The sequence below is a fragment of the Hetaerina americana genome, unplaced genomic scaffold, assembly GCF_022747635.1.
Source record: "Hetaerina americana unplaced genomic scaffold, ioHetAmer1.1.p SCAF_9, whole genome shotgun sequence".
Taxonomy (NCBI): Eukaryota; Metazoa; Arthropoda; class Insecta; order Odonata; family Calopterygidae; genus Hetaerina; species Hetaerina americana.
The window spans coordinates 33,438,212-33,463,516 of record NW_027287538.1 but is presented as its reverse complement, the minus strand read 5'-3'; the positions used below and the strand labels follow the sequence as shown (position 1 = coordinate 33,463,516).

Below are 25,305 nucleotides of genomic sequence, written 5' to 3'. Positions count from 1 at the left end.
TGGATTTCTCAGTTTCTAAAATAATAAGTACGTGTTGACGAGGCGTTTTGCATTTGATTTTTTTCTTAATGATATAAATGAACGGCCTTGGGAATATATACATAAAAATATAAATAGTTTTGAATCTACATATTCAACCCTCTCGCCACCCCACGAAAAATCCCTTTCACACGGATTGACATTTAAATGTCCCTAGAGCTTCCCTTTCTTCGCAGTCAGCAACCACGCATTCATCAACATCATCGAGAAAAATTACCACTCGTAAAACCGCGAACAGGAAATCGATTTCTGTGGCGGACAGAGTTAAGAGAAAAAAAGTGCGACGTTGATCCGCATTCTTTCCCTTCTTTTTTTTTTTCTTGAGCAGGACCAGGAATCGGGTATCAGATGATCTCGAGCGAGTCGCGGGTGCGGAAAATTAGACGCTGGACTTCGTGCCCAAGGGGTAATTCGGGACTCACAACTAAAGCTGCCGGAAAATGTGCCCGCGGTCACGAAAGACGGAGGTGGGAGAAGGAGGAAGGGAAAAGGGGGGGTGAAAAGAAAAATTAACGCCCACGAATCTAATGTACTCAAGAGGAGGGCGTGTCACGGCCAAGAGATTCGTGTCCATGGGCAGTACCGTGACAAAAGTGTAGAAACAGTCTTTTGTTTGAATAATATTTTTTTCCAAGGAAGGGCCCTCAGTGAGAAAGTTTCTTTACATCCAGTTAACGTTAAACTGATAACTGTAAAATAGTGTTCGGAACTTCATATAGAAGGTGAGCATGAAGTGAAATACTTGGACATTCAAAAAAATATCAGGTAGTTATTATAAAAATCCAAATTCATTACAAAATATCACAGCAATCAATTTCAAGATTCGATTCATAAGTAAAGATATGGGTCGACTCGCATTTAACTTCTCCTGGATGCGTAATTCTCACGGTAGCTGAATCTAGGGTTCAGTTCCTTCTTCTTTGCTACATGAAAGAACCAACTATAACTCAGAAAATCATTGCAGAACTCGGATGAGACTGTGTCCTGAGATGTCAGTAGGAGTCGAGCTTAAGTCCTCTATCAAGGCCACTGATCTCCATTTACATCAATACCCTGCAAGCCACCAAAAAGGTGTGTGGCAGGGGGTGCAGCACCAGGAGGAAAGGGTAAGGGATGAGGGGGTTAGGGTTTTTCAAATGGATGGGGGAAGTTAAGGGGAACCTGCAAAAAAAATATATAAATATAATCGTACAACCATGCGCAGTCGCTACCTTGTAGGTTAATACTTATTATTTCGAGCCGGCTACTGGGGGATTTCGATTACAAGCATTCTGGTCTCTTATTGTTCTTGGAAAAAATGACCATTTAAACCTGTGTGTCTTGCAGTCAATCTCTCTAATCTTATATTCGTGATAATTGATTCGTGATTCGTGACTGATAGGTCTTTCAATTTTATATTTGGGTATTTTTTCGAGAGATCTGAAAATAAGAACATTTATAAGGTCTCTTTTTGTTTGAATGAGATCTGACTGAAAATCCTCTTCATAGATCCACCACCATCTGTTTAACACTTCGTCGTCATGTAATCCGGAAATTTCTTATAAACATTTCAAGAATGGATGTCGAGATTTGCAATTTTCTGGGTGTCGAATAATTCTCTGTGCGTTGTCGTTATTTTTTATTCGCACAACAGTCAACCCGAAGTTATGCTAGGTTGGTTTTTTTTAAAATACCCGGGCAGATGGGTATCTTGAAACCCGGTTTTTGGGCCCGTCTCTCCACCCACAGTTCTCAAACGCGAATCCGAGTGCAAAACCTAAAACATTTTATTCTTGCATTGCAGTGACTATTCGGAATTTTAACAGGAATTCGTGCGAACTGTAGGTAGAATAAGATCTTGTTTCCAGTGACCCAGGTAGTTACAATGCTTGAATTAACTGAGAGATTCATTTTGTCTACTTAATTACCAAAAATAATAATAATTGACTAATGAATAGTAGAGTCAAATAAATAAATTGATATGTTCATTGCGAGCGAAAATCGTAAAAGTATCAATACTGTTATATTTTGTATTAATATTAATTCCAAACATAATGCTACTGTGTTACTATAAACTCAGGTTTCGTAGTTACTCATCTTTCGTTTTGGCAAGGATGTTGAACCGGGTAGAGGCCCGAGTACCGATTAAAAGCTGCAAAAACGAAATCAAGTTTAGTGAGAACATAGTTGATACCTATAACTGAATAATAATGACTAGCGATGTATGCTTGCTCCATCTCAAGTTGCCTCTTAGCTTTTTCAATGCTGATATTTCATTTAAAATAAACTGATTTATCAATAGATCCCATTGAGGTTTATGTCCACTCTGAGGTTTTACTAGTGTTTAGTACAGTCACTTCTATTAATATGCTTATATTAAACGATAGTAACAAACTCAGATATTTTCATATGGAGGTCAAGTTTTTAAAAAAAAATCCGTTTAATGTGCCACAGCAGGGGTAAAGCACTATTACCGCAAGATGACTAGTATGTGAACTAATCGGGCATAAAGGAACCCCACAATCATTATGTTATGCCCGTGGTCCTAGAAATGCGAATTATTTTCACAAATAGCGACAGTAGTAGTTCTGTTATTCCTCGAACCAATTTATTGTTAGCAGTAAAACATTTGCAAACACAGCATATCCTGTCTAGTTCGTCTTCTGCAACCAGTTTTTAGGTCTAGTTGAAGGAAATATTCCCATTTTTTAATGTTTTGCTTTATTTTATCATTGGGCACTCGTTACGACATTTTCTTGGTTTCCGACAGGTAGTTAACGAGAAAATTGCTTTTCGTTCGCTCATCTAATGTTCACTCTAGGGGTGATCTCTATGGGTGCCATACGGATCGAAGGCATAAGTTTCTTGCATTCTTTTCTGTCTTCTCTCACCAAGACAGAATACGTAATTCTTCCAATATTTCACCACTCGAACCTTCTCCACGCCCCAACCCACCATTCATTTTTACGATCACCCTCTTACACCACAGGTCAACGGGGTGCTTTCTTCAACCCAGGTCACACCGAATGGAGGGTACGTAGCGCCCGCGTAATATACATGACGATAATGACCCGGTGACCAGCGGACGCCATTCCTAGCGGGCAAATCCATCAGACGCGAGGTCGGTCTACCACCTAACTACGCCGCTCAGCCAGGAACGGGTGGGAGTTCTCTTTGCTTCACCAAAGGGCACTTGTGGGGGCATTTATCGCAACCCCTTCGTGAAAGGGAAGGTTTCCAGCAATCGGGAAGGAACTGAGGAGTGTGAGGGAGGAAGGTTAGGAAAAAGGACGCGGTGCGCGGTTAGCTCCTCCCACCCTCTTTTCCTGTCGAGGCCCCACCACTTCTCCAAGTCTCCCGGTCAAATAGCCACGCGAGATCGCTTGGAAGAGATATCCACGCGCATGAGAGCCGACGCCGAGGGCGCATTTAACGTGTCGCGCGGGAAAGACGTGCTCACCATGCCGCCTTCCGTTTTAGTTTCATTTTTCAAGCAAATGGCTTTTCCACTCCTTCCCTCTCGATCGTTCTCTCTCAACCCGTTTGATGAATCGCTGCTGCCGCAGTTATCGCGACAAATGGCCGCAGGGAGGTCACGTGACTGCACGACGAAATTCGCAAGCTTCTCCTACCTCTCCCAACCCATTCCCGAAGTTTCCGATTTGTTGCGGGTGCGGTGAATTAGTTAGGTCCGGTGATTTTCGCGCCCACATTGATCGGCAACTCCTCGACGGAGTTGCGGTCGAGTCAAGCAGGAAAGACCCGAGTTCGTAGCGGACGCTCGTGAATGGGTTGCCCTCTGTAGCTATCACGAAGACTGCTTATCAGACCACCTAGCAAGTTTTGCCCGCTGGTCGGTTATCGCAGCTCCGTTTTATTTTGCGCGTTCGCTTACTTAATGCGACTTGGTTCACTCCATAGAAATCAAAACTAAGGCTGGTATGAATTAGAAAGGAGAATCGATCGTATTATTCCACAGAGTATTCTGTGGAATAATACTATTAGAAACTTCCAAGAAGAAATATAATCGAGAGAACATCTTTCTAACAATAAATTTATCTGACGTGGTAAAGAGGTAATAAATTAACAATTTCAGATTGTAAAAATCATTCCCCTTGACCAGGATCCGGGTCAAGGCGAATGAATTTTACACTCTGCAATTATTGCATTAAAATGCATATTAGCGGATGACTCCGTTAAAAGTAACTGCTGCAACATTTCCCGCAGTTTCTTGGAATTTGTAAAAGGTAATAAATGATAATGGGAATAGGTTAATAGTATTAGCACGAGTATATAATTTTCACTGAGAATCACAAATAGATTCTGTCAGCATTAAAATATTCTCGAAGTTATAGGAAGCCATCATTGTGTTACTCAATTTTCAATTGAATATTCACTGGTAGGCTAGCAAACTGAAACAAAGGTTAAGGATTTTAAGAGTTCAACGGGATGGAGGATGTGGGAGTGATCACTTTTCCCCGAGGGTGTCACTAATTTTGAACAAAGTGAGAAAACAAATAACGGCAAGAGTTTCTGGGAAACAAGAAAACTTTGAAATTCTATTATTAAGAAATTCTAAATGAGGGACCTGCACAGTTAATATGCATATTAAAACCAACGAAGACATTGCAATTATAGAAACAAGGCATAACGAGCCAATATTTCAACTGAAAAACTTTGTACCCAAAACAGTGACAAAATACTTTGGCATTAGAAGTGATAGATCGCAATAACGAGGGAATACATGATAAATGACAGAACTATAATTAATGGTCAAAAGAAGAAATTAGAGTTTTTTTAAAATACTATATGCAATAATAATAGATGGAGAAGGCAGGAAGGATAAGATGCATACCTATATTTGTGACGCAGCATTACGTGACGTGACAATCAAAAAGAATGATCCTAAATATTTTTAGGGCATTAACACTTTTTGGTCATTTTTAGCATGGGATTGTTGGTAAATATTTATTTTCTATTTGAATTGAAAAGGGTGCATTATTGTAGTGTTATATTATTTCTGAACTACTCTATTGTTCCAAAGCTAAATGATGAAATTTAAAGCCCACTTCTGCGGTGCTAATTTGGGACACGGTCAAACTCGGTATAAAATGTTCTGTATTAACATACGGAGATAGATAGATAGAGGTCTTTATTTGGGCGAAATTGAGACCAAATGGTCCCTTCTTCCATTTAAATTTTACGTACGGTGCACATACCTATGTTTATATCATGAGCGAGTTCATTTTTTAGTTGGTCTCCGATGAGTTACTTTAGTTTCTCCGACGCAGAAAAAGATTTTTCCAACAGTATTCCTCAAGTAGAGGTATCCCAAGCATATAAGAGATAGGGTGTGGAAAACAGGTCAACATATGGGCGAATACATAGCGTAAGTAAATTTACAAGAATTAAATCTGACCCGTCTGAGACTATAACCGGGTACCTATATATATGTACATGTGTGTGTATATATATATGCATAAGCTACATATATATATATATATATATATATATATATATATATATATATATATATATATATATATATATATATATATAAGCTACATATTAGGGACAGGCCCTGGACAGTTCGGACCCTAGTCTTCATGTTTTCCGTGTGTAAATAAACTTAATGCTCGAAGAAATTTCATCGGTGATGTAGGACGAACATCCTCATGATAATGTGACTCGCCAAACATAATTTACACAAAGGAAAAGAAATACAAAAAAGAACAAGCACAAATACACATACAATTTTTTTTACCTTGAGCATCCGTATTTCACGGAGGGCGATCTTCCTGATGACGGGGTCATCCTCTGAGTCCACGTATTTCTTGATGGCCACCAGCTCCCCCGTCTCCCGGCAGCGGCATTTGAAAACAACGCCGTATGACCCTTCCCCTATCTTGCAGATCTTCTCGTACCGCTCCATGGCGCGTGACGGGCCACGCGAGCTGCCCATGGGAAAGAGAAGGACAAAGAGAACACAGGCGTGTAAATCATTTGCGAAGGCACATGGGTGACTGATGAAGGGGAGAAGAAGGGTCAAATCCCCCTCCCCCTTGGCCTTGTTTCTCTGTTTCGTACCTTAATTCCAGGGTCGAAGGAAATATACCCGGTCGGTAATTTTATGGAGTCAAAATGGGATCAAGTTTTTGGCTTAAAAGCAGCCAGGAATTACTCCAGGAGGGACCTGCTTTAAAAATGTTTGCCTCTCTAATCAAAGTTAGAAATTAAATGAATTGAACTAATTTTGCTAATCTACAATACAAGTCATTTTTTGCCATTGCTTAATAAGTTTAACATGTGCAACCGATGTTTATTCATGTTTCATAGCGTTTACCGAAAGCCTTAAAATATTTTTAGGAGTGAAAATTCAGTTATAATTAATCCTAGTCAGTTTGATCCTAGATTTTTTCTATATACCGACCTCGCTTATAAGAATGTTGGACTCAAATTTAAAAAAATAGGATATTACGATTTAGAATTTACATGTTGTTCTCTTGGTATTAATATTTTATTTTTTGGGGTTATTGTTGGAAATTCAGTGCGCCAGATATGGGATGAGAATCAATATTAATAAACAAATGTTATGCGATTTTATATAAAGAAAAAGGCTGAGCTAAACATTAAAATAGGAGGGAAGAAAACTAGAGCAGGTAGAACAGTTTACGTATCTCGGAAGCGTTTTGGACCAACGCGGTCAATTCAGTACTGACGTGAGGAAAAGAATTGCGCTAGGCAAAGAGGCTTTCACAAGGAGGAGGGAGGTGATGACAGGAACTTTGAGAAAGGACATTAAGAAAAGACTCGTAAAAACTTTGATGTGGAGCGTAGCTATTTACGGCACGGAAACGTGGTCATTGAAGCAGAAGGATAGACGTAGATTGGAGGCTTTTGAAATGTGAATGTGGAGAAGAATGGGCAAGGTGAAATGGACCGAGAAGAAAACAAATGAGAAAGTGCTTGGTATGGGGGGCGAAGAGAGGGTTTGTTGGGAGAAATCCTTTGGAGGCAGGAAAAGTGGATAAAGGGGGTATTGACCGGCAGTGGGATGTTGAAGACTGTAATTGAGGGGAGAATGTTAGGCAAACGAGGAAAAGGAAGGAACACGATAGGGATGTTAAACGGGAGGAAGGAAGTACTCAGGGATGAAGAGGGACCTGATATAGGTTAGGTTACTGGATTGTTTTTTGGTAGGAGCTACAAAATATTTATTCGGTAGTTGTGTCCATCCAAAAACCTACCTTAACCGGTAGATTACCTAATTATATATATATATATATATATATATATATATATATATATATATATATATATAATTAGGTAATCATAAAAAATACAAGTTAAAAGTATACATACATATATAAATACAAGGTAATAATAAATAAAAAAAAATACAAGGTAAAAGTATACATACATATATATATATATGTATATATGTATGTACACACACACTATACATGATGTGGGGAAAATAGACAAAATGTACGAGGGTCATCCGGAAAGTAGTACCCGTTCGTGCCGCATGAAGTGCTGACGACGCGAGTAGCCGCTGGACGAGGTCAGATAGCTTCAGTGGCTTGTCTGCCTTCTCTGAGCCAAGTTGCGTGACGCTAGCATTGCCTGTGTTGTTTCTGTGATTGTTTACAATGTTTAAAAAAATTGAGAACGCCGCCAGTTGTGAAGTGAGGGCAGTGATTAAATTCCTCAATGCAAGAAACGTTCGCCCATGTGATATTCATCGCCAATTAAAGGAGGTGTATGGAGACAATGTAATGGACGAGTCGTCTGTTCGGCGGTGGTGTCGCAACTTCAACATGGGGAGGGGGAACACACACGACGATGAGCGTTCGGGGAGACCGTCTGTCATTACAGACCAACTGGTGAGGTCAGTTGACGAATTCGTGAGGAAAGATCGGCGCGTCACAATTGATGACATCTGTGAGCATTTTCCCAATGTTTCTCGAACAATTGTTCATGAAATTGTTAAACACCATCTGCATTATGCAAAAATTTGTGCAAGATGGGTCCCTCGCGTATCTCAATGAGCTGGCGGCGAAGGACTATGCAGCAGGAATACAGAAACTTGTCACACGTTATGACAAATGCCTTTATTTGCTTGGAGATTATGTTGAGAAGTAGTTTAAAGTATCCTCTTTCAAATAAAATTTTTTATGTTTGTTAATATTTACTTTTGTGTCTTTATTTCACGAACGGGTACTACTTTCCGGATGACCCTCGTGTGTGTGTGTGTGTGTGTGTGTGTGTGTGTGTGTATATATATATATACACACACATACATGGTGGCATCATAGTACCGGGTCCCAAAGAAATTAGTCCTCTCAATACTTTCTGTGTTCATATATTTTACTTACCCATTTTATTTGCTTCGACATGAAGGATATAACGTCTTGAATATGAATCTATACTCACATCTCAATTTCAGAATGAAGATTGCTCACGCCGTGTGAATTTCTCTGCTTTCGCTTCGACTAGAAACGGCATTAACGAAAGGACAGGGGGTGACTGTCCTTCCTCACACCCTGGATTCTCTCCCGGGCATGATAGAGACACTCTGCCGCTATGACCGAGTCGATGGTGAGTTTTATATGGGCATATGCTTCAGTGTTTTCAGATCAACGACCATTTGATGAGTTTATTGGATGTTTTCGTGGGGGGTATTAAAAATGGTTGAGTGAAATTGTTGCTGTCCCATAGCCAAAACATTTGAGTTTGTTACGAATAGTATTACCTAGATTTTCGGTCATTGTTTTTCTCGTTGTTTCCATGAGCGTCGCCTGAATTAGCCTCTTTAGGTGAACCCGATGTAACCTTATTTTAGACCTCCTGCGGTTGGTGTATCACAGGGATCTTAAGGGGAGACTTGTTCACATCCTTTTGCTGCTTCTCCTTCCGCAAATTTGCACTATGAGGAATAGACGAAGATGAGAGTAAAGTGGATTGTTGTTTTGTTGCTATTATTTTTACGTGTCGACAGTGATGTGCTCGTGATGATAATGTTTCTAAAACCGTGAAAGATACTTATTAAATTAACAGTTGATCCTCCAACTGTTTATTCTGCTTGGGCTATAATAAAATATAACATGATGAAAGTATATTTTCACCAATCCTACTGGAGATATTCCTAATTAGAAGTGGATTGCAACTTGTACCGGATACAAGAGAGGTATGAAAAGTATGAAGAGAGATATTGTCCCCTACAGCCTCCATGGGGAATATTTTTGGCGTTCATGAAATTCAAATTATTACTTTAATGCCCGATTCTAACTCGCAAATAAGTCTTGTTCCCCGAAAATAAACTTAACCTGCTGCAGGTTTTCTTGCAATCTGTATGAAAATTCTCCCCTCTTTAGAGGTTTTACAGATTCTCTAATGGTTACAATAGATATTTTCGATTCAAAAACCTAAAAACCGCTGACACTTCTAACTCGAACGTCTATGTAGGAATATTTCATGGTAGACTCTACTTGTAACCATATGTAATATTCTTCTGATGGTTGGCTAATAAGGATATCGGGTTGGATTTTTACTTGCATCAAATGAATGAAACCCAAGACTAATTTTAATTTTATGAGAAAATTCTACACCAGTTGCCATTATGATTCAAATAAAAAACTTTGGCCTTGGAACCACAATTTAAAGAAGGAGAATGGGAGCTTAAGAATCATAAGACCTTTAATTTACTGTTTCATTAATAGTTCATGGGCTTTGATTAAATGAAAGTTGTTTTAACTTGCTTTATTTTTGACAAATTATTCCACAAGAGCTACATGTAATTCAGAATTCCAATTGGATTTCTCATTCAGGAGGCAATAAGTGTGAATACGAGTATGTAATTAGGGAAACGACCAAATCTGATTGTTGAATATCTTATTAGAAGTTTCTCCTAAAAAGTCGTGTCTAATTATCAGAATCTCCAGTAGGGAAGTGCGTATGTGCTGGTGTGTGTTTTGTTCCAATACTCGGTGCCAAGGTTGGTGTGCTGAGATAATTTCCGTTTGCCGTTTTCTTGATTCTTCCATTGTCCAAATAATGTTTCGTAAATTTATAGTTAGACCGCTAGCATTCCTCTTCGAAAAAAATAAGTATTGATCATTGATCATTTAAAAGTACAAAATCCTTAATGAAAGGGAAAATAATGACATAATTTACAAAAGACAAATTGTTTAATTCATTATATTATTTACAGCAAATATTTTACAGAAGGATGATGAGGGAAAATTTATAAAGGGCTACTGTTAGCTTTAGAGTAGAAACAAAAGTTAGGAATATAAATGTGCAATACGGATGCTCAAGGTAAAAAATATTGCATAAGATAATTAAAGGTGCATTTATTATTCCTGTGCTTTAGTTTTAATTTTTATGAAGTCAAGTGTTACATTATCATTAGGATATCTTAGGTGTCCCACTTAAGATATTCTTCTGGTCGTGCATTGGTACTAGATATTTAAAATGTGTACATATCGTTTTTCGGTCTCAATGTTGCTATAAAGTCAACGGCTGGTGCATTACAGTCAAAAAAGTATGTATACGTGTCAGAAAACACTTCGTGAACATGTGGTTGGTTGACCGCGAATTATTTTGTCACAAATACGTCAGTTCGGTAGTTTTCAAATAAAATAAAAACAATCTTTAGGCCTGTACTGACAGCAAAATTCTTGATTGATTGATAGATGGAGTGGATGCAAAAATTAAACAATTTTTATCTTTTCTTATAAACCAATATATATCGCCTAAATATCGTCCTATAGACATCTCTCAGAGTGACAGATGTAGTAAGGCCATTACTGTACTACATTTGGCACGGCGTAGATATTTATTTCAAAATAGCGTGACATGCGTATTTATCTCCCTAACATATTTCCTGAGATTCAGATGTTAATGAATGGCATTAAGTTTTTAAAATCTGCTGAGCAACTGTTTATATGAGTAGTAATGAAAATAAGTGAGGTAAGAAAAAATGTTAAATAAGATTAGACTTTTAAATTATATAATTATTCAAAGAGGAATTAGATTATGGTTTCGATAACGAAGCGCCCATCTATTGATGAAAACTATTATTCTTAGGGAAATGAAACCAAGTTTACTTATATAAAATTAGCAATGCGAGAAGAATCTTTTTCAAAAAGAGTAGTTCCGGTCACCGCTTGTTGTACTACGTTTAAAAAACATAGCATCTTTGTTTAATGTTAATTATTTTTCTTTGTGAGTGATTGCATTTAGAGTCACAGAACTTCATTGTAATTTTTAGAAACTTACTATGTACACATATAATTGTATTTGCCATACTTTAATTTTTTCAAGCGCATTAAAATCGCCGTTTGTCCAAAAACTTTGTTACTGAGAGGACGCCATATAATATAAAATTGGTGTGATTTATTTTTGTTGGGAAACTGCAACAACACTTTTCTCTACTTTTCAACTTAGTGTGCGTGATGAAATCATATCTATTTTAACCAATATTAACATTACTTGAAATTATTTGTGATATTTACATGTGCTACTTTATCATGTGTATTGACGGGCTATTTACGAGTGTGAAATGTTAAGTGTGGAAAGGATGCTGTACACCACTACTTCAAATAAATACAATACGAAGTTCAACTGGGAAAAATATGAGTATAAAAATGAATACGCTATTGTTTTCTACATAAGTTTCTTGATTTCGTTGTCTATCCTTTAAGGCACGTTTTGAAAGGACAAGAAATAAACGCCTCTGCGTTTCTTAAACTCGTCTAACAAGACACGACTTGAATGCATTACAATAAACTCTTCTTAAATTCCTGATACCTTCTTTCATTCCGTTAGCCATGCCTTTCCTTTTCCTATCCCTACCGTACTTAACTAATGTTCTCCCTCTGTCACAGGCTTCAGGATTTTATCGTCCATTAAAACGTTCTGCATCCACATATCCTGCCTTCTTTAGATTTCTCCAAAAATCTCCTCTTCTCTCCCAACATGCCTAGTACTTCTTCGTTTGTTTTCCTTTCTGTCCACTTCACCTTTTACGTCCTAACCACACCCACATTTCAAAAGCCTCCACTCAACGCATCTTGCTTCAACGTCCGTATTTCCGAGCCGTACAAAACTACGCTCCATTACGAAGTTGTTACTAGTCTTTTCTTAACATCCTTACTAAAATTCCCTGTCATCAATTATTTCTAAATATTTTTCTCTGTTATTGATGTCAAATATTCCATTGAACTCCATTAAACTGTCATTTTAGTTACTTTCCGCATCGTAAAATATTCAATTGGTTAATCTATGGACATTTATTTACGGACATTTCTATGGCCATTGACCTTTTGGACCAAATAAATATCGCACAGGGGCTCAATTGTATAAATGATGATACATATTTTTCTCGGCTTCATAGTTTTTTAAACTATAAAGTTGTTATTTAGATACATAAGGGTGTTATTTACAATTTTAAAAATAATAGGTAACAGTGCAACATGCATGTAATCATTTTTTCATTACAATTAATTAGGAATGAGTTCAAGCGAGACATAGGAGATACTTCGTAAAAGAGGATGGGGAGAACATTGTAGCTATGATAGGATTGAATTATATTATTGCACTATGGCTATTGTAGCATTTTAATGGCATTATTTTAATAAATAAATGGTGGAATATTTAATTTAAGAACATGTGTGAGGTATAGAAATTCCGCTATTATTAAAAACTCCACCTTATATGAATCGCACAACGTTAGGCCTGTGAAATGTCTCTGTGATGAAGGTAAAGAAAAACACTCTAAGAACACTAAGGTAAACTTCTTATTTCAACGATCCGAGTTTCTAAAATTTCGGATATTTTGATCTCAAGAAGACAAATATGGCATCATGGTATTAACGCTTTTATATTGAAATTCACAAAATGTTGTTCATTTGCTTTCATACATCAAAGTTATCGAAATGATTTGAGAGAATTAGAAAAATGATGAATTAATTTTAATTCCAGGGACTGTTGTTTAGATGGTTGGTGAAAATATAAAATGGACAGCATGATTACAAGTAAACCTTTTTTTATAATCACTACATGTGCCATTTAGTGATCCACTTCAATAAAATATGACTTTTATTCCCATCGAAATTCATTTTTGCAATTTAAAATAATTTAAATTAGTAGTAAATGACCGTCTCTTTAGGTTTTATTACCCTCTTTGTTGTTATGAAATTCTAAATAACCCATGCCAACATCCGTGTAATGTTCTCTATTTTCATTAATGAAAACATTCTCTGATTGTGACAAGCCAGTAAAAGTCTGCTTTATTTTTCTTCATTTAGATTATGATAAAGCCTAGCACATTCTCTTGCGAATAAGGATGAAGCATTGTTGGCAAGATAAGAGCGCCGCGTTCCAATCAGATTATTTTGGAAATACTGCTCGATATTGTTGCATTTACCGCCACGCACCTTGCCATAAAATTGCGAATTCCCTGAAGTAATTTGAATTTGCGACCCTGATAGTCATAGGGTTGCGTGAGCTCCTGTGATTTTGCGTGAGCCCTTGCATACAAGGAGAATGGCGAGTTGATTGCAAAACTTTCAGGGCAGCGATTCCTTAAATTATGTTACGAAATAATTTTCTAATATCTAATCAGACTTATACCCCTTAAAATAATTATGGTTGTGAAGAACGTCAGAGGCTTACTATTTAATCTCATATTTCAATAAACTGTGGGAAATATTGTTACAGCAACATTGGCGGAGTCACCCATTAGATATGCGGAAGAAAGCAATTCGTCAAGAGTTATATATGGAGTCTCATTATTTATAGATTTGAGACTTCGAGGTTCAGCAGGGATAAGAAGATTGGGGGCGATGAAAATACGGTTTTATGGAAGAGATTAGGAAATAAAATTGATTGAGTACCAAATGATGGAGTACTTCAAAGAGTGGTTAAATAGAGGAAACTTACGAGGAGAAGAGGGAAATTATTTGGAGATATTCTGAGGAGCGATAGTTTACTGAAGGTCATAACTGAAGGAAATACAAAGGGTTAAAATGACAGAGAAAGGCATTGGGTGAACTATGCGAAGCAGTTCATGGAAAATGTCCCGGTAAAGAACTATGAGGGAATGAAAGGATTGGCAGGGATCTGGATTTTTGGAGAGCTGCCACAAAACATGACCCATGATCATGGAGCTTTAAATTAAGCAATCACCCAAAAGAAGCGATCCGATGACCTAGACGGAAATTGACCGAAGATCCGAACTTAATGCTTCAGAGGTCATGGCAGCCATATAAATATGTCATTCCTCAAATAACTCTCAAAGAGATAAGAATGCGTTCAAATACGATTTTTCTTCTTTTTTTAAATATGTAAGTCTTCACCTTGATCTCATTAAATAACTACCGATCATTTCAGCCTCGACAACGTGACAATGTTTTCTTTCCGGAAGCTTGCGGGGATAGAATAAGAGAAATGATGAAGTGGAGGAGGGTCGAATCAATTTCGGGACACCAAAGTATAATGTGTGACAGTTTTTCTTGAGGTCTTAGAGATTAGGAGTCATTTCGTAGATAGGAGAAAGAGAAGCACGAGCTCATTTATTTCCCTCGCCATGCGCTCTCTCCTGCACGTAATGCCAAGTGTGCCAGTGCCACACGCAAACTTACGGGTTTCGTGAAAAAAGTGAAATCCGATAAATCCATGGCCAGACTCTCTCTCTATCCCTTATGGTTTGCGTATTAGCCTTGAGAGAAACAAGCCTGTGGCGATGAAAAAAAGAATAATACTCGAGAATGTCGATTTCCTAAATCGAAATGGTCGTTTAGACAAATGCCAGCGCGGATTCCTGGCTTGCTGCTGGGGCAACAATAGACCTGTTGGGAGGGGAATGGATAGCTCAGCCATTTCATTATTTAGGTAACTGGGTCTCATTTACATAAACATCCAAATGATATATTTCTACTGATAAGGCTTTAGGTAAAAATGAGATATGTTTCTATCGCAAGCAGCAGTGGTGATGAAAGAGTATTGAATTTTTATGTAAATCGGTAAATTTACGAGTACTGTCAGTGACTATTATTTTAGTTCCTCATTTATGTGTAAGTTTTAGATTGACATAAACTTTATCTGGTATGGGTGTCCAATCACGTATGATAACTAATACTTTTTAACCTTCAACTTGATACGAAAAATTTTCCGGCAATTTAAAGTTTTCCTCATCACCATACCGGGAGTTTTTTTTTCTTTCGAATCGGAGATAATGTAGTAAAATATTATCTCCCACTTACGAGAAAGATTCAGACCATGAAAAAAATTTAATATAAGGCATAATCTAGTACGCTCTCGTCTGGAAAAAAGTTTTCTAGTTATCAATGAAGCATGAGTTTCCGTTGTGGGTCCAAAATTGCACTTATTGAAGTAATTATTTTTGGGTCAATTGAATTTTATACACACCCATGGGTCATATAGTTTATATATCGTGCAAAAGTGGAGGTTTTTGCAAATGAAAATAATTTATTTACAATTTCCTAAAATACTAGATAAAATGGTCGAAATTTCAAAAATTTGAGCCTCTTGGCTTATATTTAAATACGTACCAATAGAGTCAATCAAAATTTCAATCGAATCATATTTTTCAGCATTGGCTTCGGAGGAGTAAGTTTGAAAAAGCTCGTAAACGGCAGTGTTTCTCGGAGACATACTGCATTTCCGACAGATTAATTCGTTAACTTGGTACAAGTATCTTTTGTATGATACAGTGCTTTTAAAGTTGCAATAATGATTTGATTTATAATGGAATTCAGGCCAATTAACCTAGCAAGAGTGAGGCGTATTGAAAAACCTGACGAAATGAATAATTTCAGTGCCACATTGCATTGAGGCCAGAGTGAGTTAAGGGAAATTCCCTGCCGGACCGATCGATATAAGGAATAATTTTTCCCTCATACGATTCGAGACCACAGCAGCAGTAGGGAATATAACTTGCGATAATTTGAACTTCGCAATCGCACAAGTTACCGATAACTAATTACTCTAATGGGCAATGATCTACATGCTCCCCCTATCACATGTCCTTGTAGCGGATTGTAGGATACTAATGAGGTGTGTTACGGAATATTTCGTGTGCGAATATATATATAAATATATATATAATATATATATATATATATATATATATATATATATATCGGTTTAGTAGGTGATGGTAGAGATCACCCAGTAATAAGCCCTATACGGCGTGTGAAAATTCACACATCAGGGTAGGGGGGCCAGTTCCTTTCCCTGTGCCGGTTATGGTTTCCCAGGAAGACCTAGTACCCGAAAAATCACTTTAGCTATATATATATATATACATATATAATCTGTATTTTTTGACCTAAGATACGAGCTGAGGATTAGGGATGTATGGTAATGGATAATGGAGGAGAGAAACCCGGCGTTGAGAAATGGAATGCGCCAAGATGCCCGCTACCCAACGTCCTATCGGACGGTCCACATTTTAAAATCCCAAACTGCTCTCCTCAAAGTACCTCTGGTACCAAAATACTGAAAGTGAATACCACTGAAAAAGATCTGCCTCCTGGAACTCGAACCCGGGCCCTCTGGGTGGAAAGGCATTACGCTAGCCACCACATCATCCCGATCCCCGGGATCGTTCTATATTATTAGTTAGTTTAAAAAAATTATTTAAATATGCATCAAAGCATAACCGGACAGATTTTGAAAACATCTAGTTCAGATATCTGTTAAAATATAGGGCAACCAGAAATCGATCTTTAAGATACATAAACTAGAATTTGTATCTCACGGAGAGAAATAATATGTAATTAAATAAATTTAAGAATGAGTAAAAAAATTTTGTTTATTTTTTTAATGACTATTGTTAACTAAGCTCTTCTGAAACGTAAGTTGAAGGAATTCATTCTTTATCTGTAACATTCGCTGGAAAATAATCAGAGGCTATTTTCATTTTAAAGGTAATAATCAATGTGTTTTTAAAATTAGATTATCATACAGGTAGGTACGTGTGTATCGTAATATGTTGAGTGCTATGGAGAATGTACCGATGGATATAAATTTTAATGGTTTTAAAACTAAAATTCAGAAATCCTTATCACAGATTTCTATTTTGTAGGAAAATTTGATTGGTGTTTGATACTTTAGAAGTATTTCGTATCATTCTTAGTAACGCTACCGACAGAGCAGAGTCATATAACCTCTGGAAACCAGAATTACCATATAAATGCATTAGTGTTGCGAAGTCATGCTTCGCTAACTGTCTTATTAAGGAGTTCAGGTGTGTTTCATTCATTGTAAACAGGCAAATAGACGCTATTTATAAATGCTGGACTTCCCCAAAGAACAAATCCGCATATCATCTTACCAGAAAGGATGAAATTAGTGCTTTGAGAGGAGGTGGTGGAGGTAGGAAGATACACTTAGTTGGGTAATCAAGTGAGAGAGATGAAGAAAATTTTTAATAGGAATGCTATGAAAGTAGATAACGTTTAAGTTACACGAATAAAAAATATACCCCAAAAATAGTGGAACACACAGAAGATGAAACGACTCAATATTTCGGTGGTCACAGCCACCTCCGTTTGAGTTACTCATCACTCAGATGAAGGTGGTTGGAATGACCGAAATATTGAGTAGTTTTATTTATTGTGTGCGTTTTGTGAATGTATATATTTTCTTTTTATTATATGCGCGTTCTATATAATTAATCATATTTATTAATTATATAGTTATAATTATGCTACATTAAGTCCAGTACAGATTTACGTATTTTGGCAGAATTTTGCGATGGTATTTCAGCTCCTGCATGAGTACCTCCGCGGAAATTATTGAAATTTCATTATACTGTTCGTAAAGTGAGACAATTTAGCTTGTGAATGTTTCATTTTTTCCATTGATTGAACTGATTCTGACCCCGCGTCATCTCTGCCCTCTATCATCTCACCAACTCCCCACTTTTCCCGATGAATTGCTAAGAGCGAATACGCCAATCCTGCAATAATTTCTGCAACTTATACGACAATTGGTGCCATTTATTTTTAATCCATTAATTATTATTATTAAGGCGGCGTGTCCAGTAATCGTGGATCCACCAATGTAATAGACAATTGCTATTTATGAGTGGTGTTGTTTTTCCTAGCAACGGGGTTTATAGCTATAAAGGATCGGGATTGAAGTCATAGCATATCTATTTGTCTTGCATTTCGAGTAATCAGGTTCATATAAATTCGATGGTATTCCTCCCCACTTCTAGCAAGCCCGTGACAAATACTTTAATTGAATCGCAGTTGGTTGCAAGGCAACTTAAATGGCGTCTGCATGTCCATTACGTGGAAATAATTTACCTTAAAATAACCCAACGTACTTGTGTGTGTGTTCCTGAGTGGGTTTGATGTGTTTTTTTGCTTACGAGAGTTAATCCTTGGCGTGGGATTTTACCATGCGATTCTTCATTATGTAAAATATAATGAAAAAGTTACTTTTCACACCGCGCTCTCTGCACTGACAATTATTTCTGCATATGCTTGTGACAACCAGGTTGAAACCATAATCGGTTTAATATGCGATATGTGAAAAGGTGAGTTTTATTTTGTTCCGCTAGATGAATATTAGCAGTATTTATTCGACAACTCCGATTGAATTGTCTTATATTAACCCTTAAAATCACTACGTAAAATTGTAGTGAAAAGGTTTTGCCTTGTCTTAAATAATATGCGTATTTGGTAAAAGTAAGATTTTAATTGCCATTGATAGATATAATAGATCTCATTGGCCATTGAAAACCCTTAAAGGAAAAAGATGAGTTTCTTTAAGAACGATTCACTCGATGCTTATTTTAGTATTTAATTCGGGACGTTTAAAAGCGTATCGCTTAATTATGGGGAATATTAGCGATAGATGATAAGATTAAAGTTAACTAAATTAGATTCGATTAAGTACTGAAAATAGAAATAATTACAATACTTAAATTCTAACCGACTCTTCCATTTAAATAACAATCGCAGATGAGCAGGGATATTACAAGAGACTACCGATTTTTGCGCCGACATCATTGTTATGCTTCAAATAAATACTGTCGTCGAAAACGCAAAGCAAAAGCGTATGCGAATGCGCAAAAATCTAGCTCTACAGAAAAAATGGATTCTGTTAAAAGAACTCATCCGGGACTTAGCACCAAGTTTGCATCTTATACTGAAAATCTTGAGTTAGGTACGGATTTCACTAAATGAAGTAGCGTAGTATAATATTTCTCTTATGGTGTAACATCTAGATTAATGGCAAGAAGTTTCCAGCAAAAGGATTTTTCCCGAATTTTTGACGTTTTATCTTCTGTTGAGAGCAGGCCACGGCGGGTGCTTGGCTTCTATTCTCGCTACCTTCAGCCCCACCATCCCTTCCCTTCCTCACACCTTTCCTTTCGAGTTCCGAGTAGTCGTTTCGTGCAGGAAAGACTTGAAAAAACATGAGAGAGGCATAAAACGAGGTGGAAGACTTGACCAGTGCTCAGCCACCACCCGCATGAGACCGCATTTCACCCCCGCCTAAAATGTAAATTAGGATGGAAAAATAGTTTGCCCCAATTCCCAACGAGGCCTTGGTCCATTAAAGCCCTAGAGTTATCGCTTCCCATCCTGCCCGGAGTTCTTAATCTGAAGCTCTAAATTTGATGTACGAGATACAATATCCGTGATTCCGATTATCCGCACATCTGCCCCAATTAGGCTCTTAATTAAAACGGCATTCAATCGGTCGGTCTTCCGCTGCCGGAATCACCTTGTCGCTTGGCCACAGAGAAATAAACCCAAGGATGGTTTCCCAAGGATGTCTTTGAGACCTTGTTCGACGTTTGCCGCCTGTTAGTAATGTTGAAGCACGAATGAAAATGAAGAAAACGAGAAATTTGTACATTCTTTCTCCATAGCTTTACCGTGTTCTTATGAGTTAGGGAACATAGATTTTTACATACGACCCATTTATTACTATCGGTAATCTACCGTTCAAGGTAGGTTTTGGACGGACTAAGGCGTCACATATTTCTTAGCCTCGGCTAACAAGACACAAGCTGACTTCGGACACTAAAATACACATAAATCCTTTTTCAATTCCTCCCTTCACAACATTCAGCATGCCTAACCTTTCCTTGCACCTTCCCTTCTTTTCTAACGTTCTCCTCTCTGTCACAGTCCAACATTTCTCCTCCAATCAAAAGCTGTGTGTCCACCTTTCCTGCCTTCTTTTTCCTCCCCAAAATGTCGTTTTGTTTTAGCGAAAAAATGTTACAAGACTTTTCTTTCTTAGGAGCGAAAATTTTTTACGCCCTAACCGTTTGTTTTGTGTTAACAATTTCGTTTACAACGACTAAATAAACATTGAGAAATATAGGAACTGGAGTGGAATTTACATGCACTATATGTTGTCGGATTCATGTTAAGCGGTTCCTGTACTATAGTTGTGGTGGAGGAAGGACGAATTTGCTTAAGGAATGCAAAAATTGTAGACAATGTGAGTGGATGCCTTATTGAATTTTAGTGGGATGTTAAAGGGTGCTGTGGGATTGAGAATAATGAGTAAGCAGGGAAAGAGGGAGGAAACAGGCATTCTAGACGAGATCAAAGGAAGGAAATAAGTTTTCTTCAACTCTATGACAAAGGTTTTTGTAAAATCTGTTCGGAAGGATATGCAATATTTTCAGGAATAACCAACTTAGCAGACACCTTGAAATAGAAATAAACGATTCCCATTGAGGAACACTGACCTTTGCTTAGTGAGATCGCTGTATCACTATGCCAAGTCAAAATCTACTGGATATCCGCAATCCATTGTTTTACTGTATTTAAAAATTAAACTGTAATCGAAAGATTCGATGCAAAGCCAATTTAATCATAATTAAATTGATACTCGTGACCTGGTCACTGGTGATCAGTCGATAGCAGCACGATTTCACCGATCTTTGCTATTGAGTAATCAATAAAAAACCATGAATGGCAGCTATAATTCCCACATTAATCATGCTTTAATCACAAAATTTGTGGAAAATTGTAGGTATTTTTACTGTAGATATGTGCGCCTGAGGTTGATATTCATTTATAAAATTCCAGGAGTGCTATCTATCCTCGCATGCTACTTTTATTCAAATGCGTACCGATTTTGAAAAAAATTGACCACTTTCTGGGATAATATCTTGTAAATCTCACCGTGTGATCACAGTGTTCAATTTTTTGGTTTCGGCTTCGGAGAAAAAAAAGCCTGAAATTAGTCGGAGTATAATATAGAGGTGAAAATAAAGAAAATAGATATCCTAACATGCAGCAAAGGGTGCTGTCGAAATTTGAAATACCTATACACCTTTTGCGTATTTTGGGAAGGTAATTAACGGAATCAAGGAACTGTAAGAGATGGTGTTGGAATAAAAGGAGAAAGGATAAGTACGCATGCTTCGGTTTGCGGAAGACATAGCTATAATTACAGCTGGAATTGGCAGAGGAGGCAGAGGATATTACTAAAAAGACACTATCAAATATTAAGGAGCAGATGAAAAATTAGAATCTCAAGATAAACAAGTTAAAACTACGGTAACGGTCTGCAGTAAAAATAGGAAAGATAATCTTTCAATGATAGTAGAGAAAGAAATGCTGGAACATATGGGAGATTTCTATCATTTGGACAGCAGGATCACTAGTGATGGAATAAACAAGAGGAGTATAGAAACAGACGTTTAAAGGAATGGCTAAGAAGGCTTTTTTTCAGAAGAAGCGATGAATAATGGCAAAGATGTAATGAAGCGATTCGTCAAGAGTGATATATGGAGTCCTCTTTCTTACGAATGTGAAACTTGGACGATAGGAGCGACAGAGATAAGAAAATCGGAGGTGATGAAAATATGGTTTTACAGAGGAATGCTAAAAATAAAATGCATGGAAAGAGTACGACGTACTTCGTGTATCAATTTGTTATTCTAAAATTTAGCTGTACCTTACAGCAGCTAACTCTAATTATTTTGCCTTTACGGCCCATCTGGTAGTTCTTGGGATCTCTTTGGACCCCGGTGAGCCGTGATCCACATTGGCAACTATTTTTCGCTCCATTTCCGCATCAGTATGCTCGACCGATGTATCTCGTTTTAACGCCTGATACAGAGCCGGAGGATGCCAGGGATGACCCATGCGTTGTGTGTTTTGATCAAGCAAGTTGGAAGCATATGAAGTAGATATTACCGCTCCAGGCGTAGGAGAAAAGCTTGTGATAAATGTGGGTTGATACTCACTAAGCTATTCCCACTAAGCTCAAAACTAACTTCAGAACATTGATGGTATGTGGTGCAGATTTTAGATTCAAATCCGACGCTTAGCTTGCGAATGTCAAAAATCAATGCATAAGTTAAGCACTCAGGCCAAGTCTTCATGTTGGAAGTAGTTTTCATCACCAACACTAATGTGGACATAAATATTAAAAGAGGAAACTTGGTTCAGCTGTGCCGCACACTGATCATGTGATATAATAAAATGTCAAATTGAAAATATAAACTAAAATTGACGAGGACACTTTTATCTCATTCATTTAGCTTTCATGAATGCTTTGATAAAAATATATTCAAATGAAAAAATACATTTAACATTAATGAATTAAAAATATCACTATGGGCATGCAGGTAAGGGCATTGTCCTCACGGTCCTGTCCAATAATACCTCTAACTTGGGTTTTGACATGAGACTGACAATTGACAGCGAGCGTCAGTTTTCGCTCACCGGCATCGCAACCTGCGTTGGAAGTCGATGCGTGTGGATGGTTTGGAAACTACTGTGGCAACTCGGACTGCATTGGCGATCCACGTTTGTAGCAGTTCCACCGTGTGCAAAATTTTTTTTCATAGCGACTATTTTAAACTACTTGGGTTATTATGCAGAACCGATATATCGAGGGCCGATAGATATAGTTGATTTAACGACAATGGCGTTATTTTCGAAATGGAAAAAAAGTGCAATCCTAACCATATATGACCTATTTAAACAGTTTCGGTAATATTCTGGAAGTAAATATGTCACAAAATTCTATGAGACGACAGTAAAGACTTAATCTCTTTTATTGTCGTCTGACCATACAATGGATTGACGATATTATTGGTATGAACGATTTTGTAGATTCTTTTCGAAATTAACGACATAGGTTGTCATAACGATATATCATCGCCTCCTTCATATCTCTAGCTCAGCATAGGTCATTATTGGAAAAGAAATATCGCACCATTCTATGTGCAACACCACATCCTACTCCATTTGCAGCCTCTCTGCAATTTTCCGCCATCGGTGGAAATTATTCTCATAAATTTCTGATACAAAATGAATTCATTAGACTAACTTACCCAATTAAACCCACTAGGAATATGCGTTAGAAGAAAATGATATCCCTGTAAACGGATTACCAGAGCAAAAGAAGTTTTATGATAAAGAAAAATCTCAATTGGTCCTCCGTGAAAATTTCAATCTCCGGTCTCCAAAGCATGAGGTCTCATGCCGCTAAGGAATACACGTGAAAAAGCGATTTCACAACGCTTTCTTCCCATTCTTTTCACTTCCAAGGAGACAGAGTCTTGAATTCATATAATAATACTAGTTCCAGTGCACACAATTCTACCATAATACATAGTTCATCAGAGTCGCAGTAGTCCAGGGGTGGAGGACCCGAGTTCAATTCCCGGCCAAGTCTTTCTGGGCACCTACAGCTCCATCCAAGCTATACGATTTTTTGGGTACCAGATCTTCCTGGAAAACCATAACCGGCACAGGGAAAGGAACTGGTCCCCCCACCCTGAAGTGTGCATTTCGCACGCCGTCGGGCTTAGTACTGGGTGACCCTATCATCACCTAACAAACCGACCTTAGGGTTGACTACTCCGTTTATGTTTTTTGAAATATAGGTATGTTTATAATCTAATTTAAATGTTATCTAGATTTTGTTTTTATGATCGTGTGCTTCTTTGTTTGCTGACCCATGATCCAAGAGCCCTCGAACCGATAAGACATAGCATGTTATCAGTTTTCCCAGGCACGAAAACACTCCAGCTTACCAAAAACCATTCCATGCCCATTCCAGGAGAGACTCGAACCCTTTGATTAACAGCTTAGATTATCATGAGAGTAAGTTGCCCAAGAGACTAAATTGGCCGGATTCTTGGCAGATTAAAAGCGCTTAAGTTGCAGATCAACGATGAAAATACTGTTCCCTAGCACGAGAGAAAATTAATTCCGTTGACGGCTTCCAAAACTAACGATATTTGTTTCGCGCCGAATTAATGACGATGCTTTTTCATTTATTTTTTTCTGATCTCGCTCTCTTCCTCCCGTTTATTCTCCAAAATTCAATAAAGAAAGGATGCATCCTCTCGCTACTAAAATCCCAAACTCACGATTGATTCATGTTGAAGCTGGGATTCTTTCCGAAAGGTTGTTACGTTTGAATTCTACCTAAAGTTAAAAAAAAATATTTCGCCGTTTACTTTAACGAGATTAGTTTTGAGATAAATCGAGGTTCCGCATTTATGAGATCGTAATATCAGCTGACCCGCAAAATATTTTCTTAATATCATAATCAGATTTTGCGATGTTTAAAAAGCTCTTTCGCCCTGCTAAAACCTTGTGTTTATTAGTATGAGGTCAAGTTGATATCATTCGAATGTAAATGTAAAGTCAAAGATACTTCAAGAGGGTTGGGTTGCGTGAAATAAAAAGTGTTTTCAAAACATTATTATTTTGTAGCAACAAGGAAAAGTGTTTACAAAAACCTTTTATGTTCATATTATTATGTTTTTCCCACTCGTATTAGTATTTTAAAAATATTTTCAGTATACTGCTATTCATCCAGTAGGTGAATGCCGGACCAACTCTGACCAATACGAGACTAACTCTGACCTAAGTTTTATTTTAAAAGCTAAATTTATATAATTAAGAACTTTCGGATTGTCAACAAATTTACAACTATCAATACCAAATGAAAAAAGTTGATTCCGCCCAGGGTTTATTTTACAATTTCACAGTACAAATAGTTTGCAATAAAACAAGTAATCCTTATAGGCATCACTAGGTACAATTTGAAAAACTTTCCGTTTTTTAGTTTCTAAGGTTAAGCAAATTAGTCTTTTTTAAATGTGTTTCACGATAATAATGTAACCATATGTGAAGTGAGAGAAACCTTAGGCATTCTTTGTATAAAGCATAGTCGTAAAATTAAATGCAAAGCGAAAAAATTAAGTATTTTTTGCGAATGAAAGTCAGAAAAACACATTATTCTGAG

At 37.3% G+C, this 25,305-nt stretch overlaps 1 protein-coding gene across 1 annotated transcript in view; it reads right to left on the bottom strand.

Moving 5' to 3' along the window:
* LOC139699047 (cyclin-dependent kinase-like 1) overlaps nucleotides 1–25,305 on the bottom strand; it is a 109,032-nt gene that overhangs the window by 74,671 nt on the left and 9,056 nt on the right. Inside the window, exon 2 of the mRNA XM_071598050.1 lies at nucleotides 5,783–5,972. Coding sequence (XP_071454151.1) covers nucleotides 5,783–5,972 — 190 coding nt within the window. The remainder of the gene's footprint in view (nucleotides 1–5,782; nucleotides 5,973–25,305) is intronic.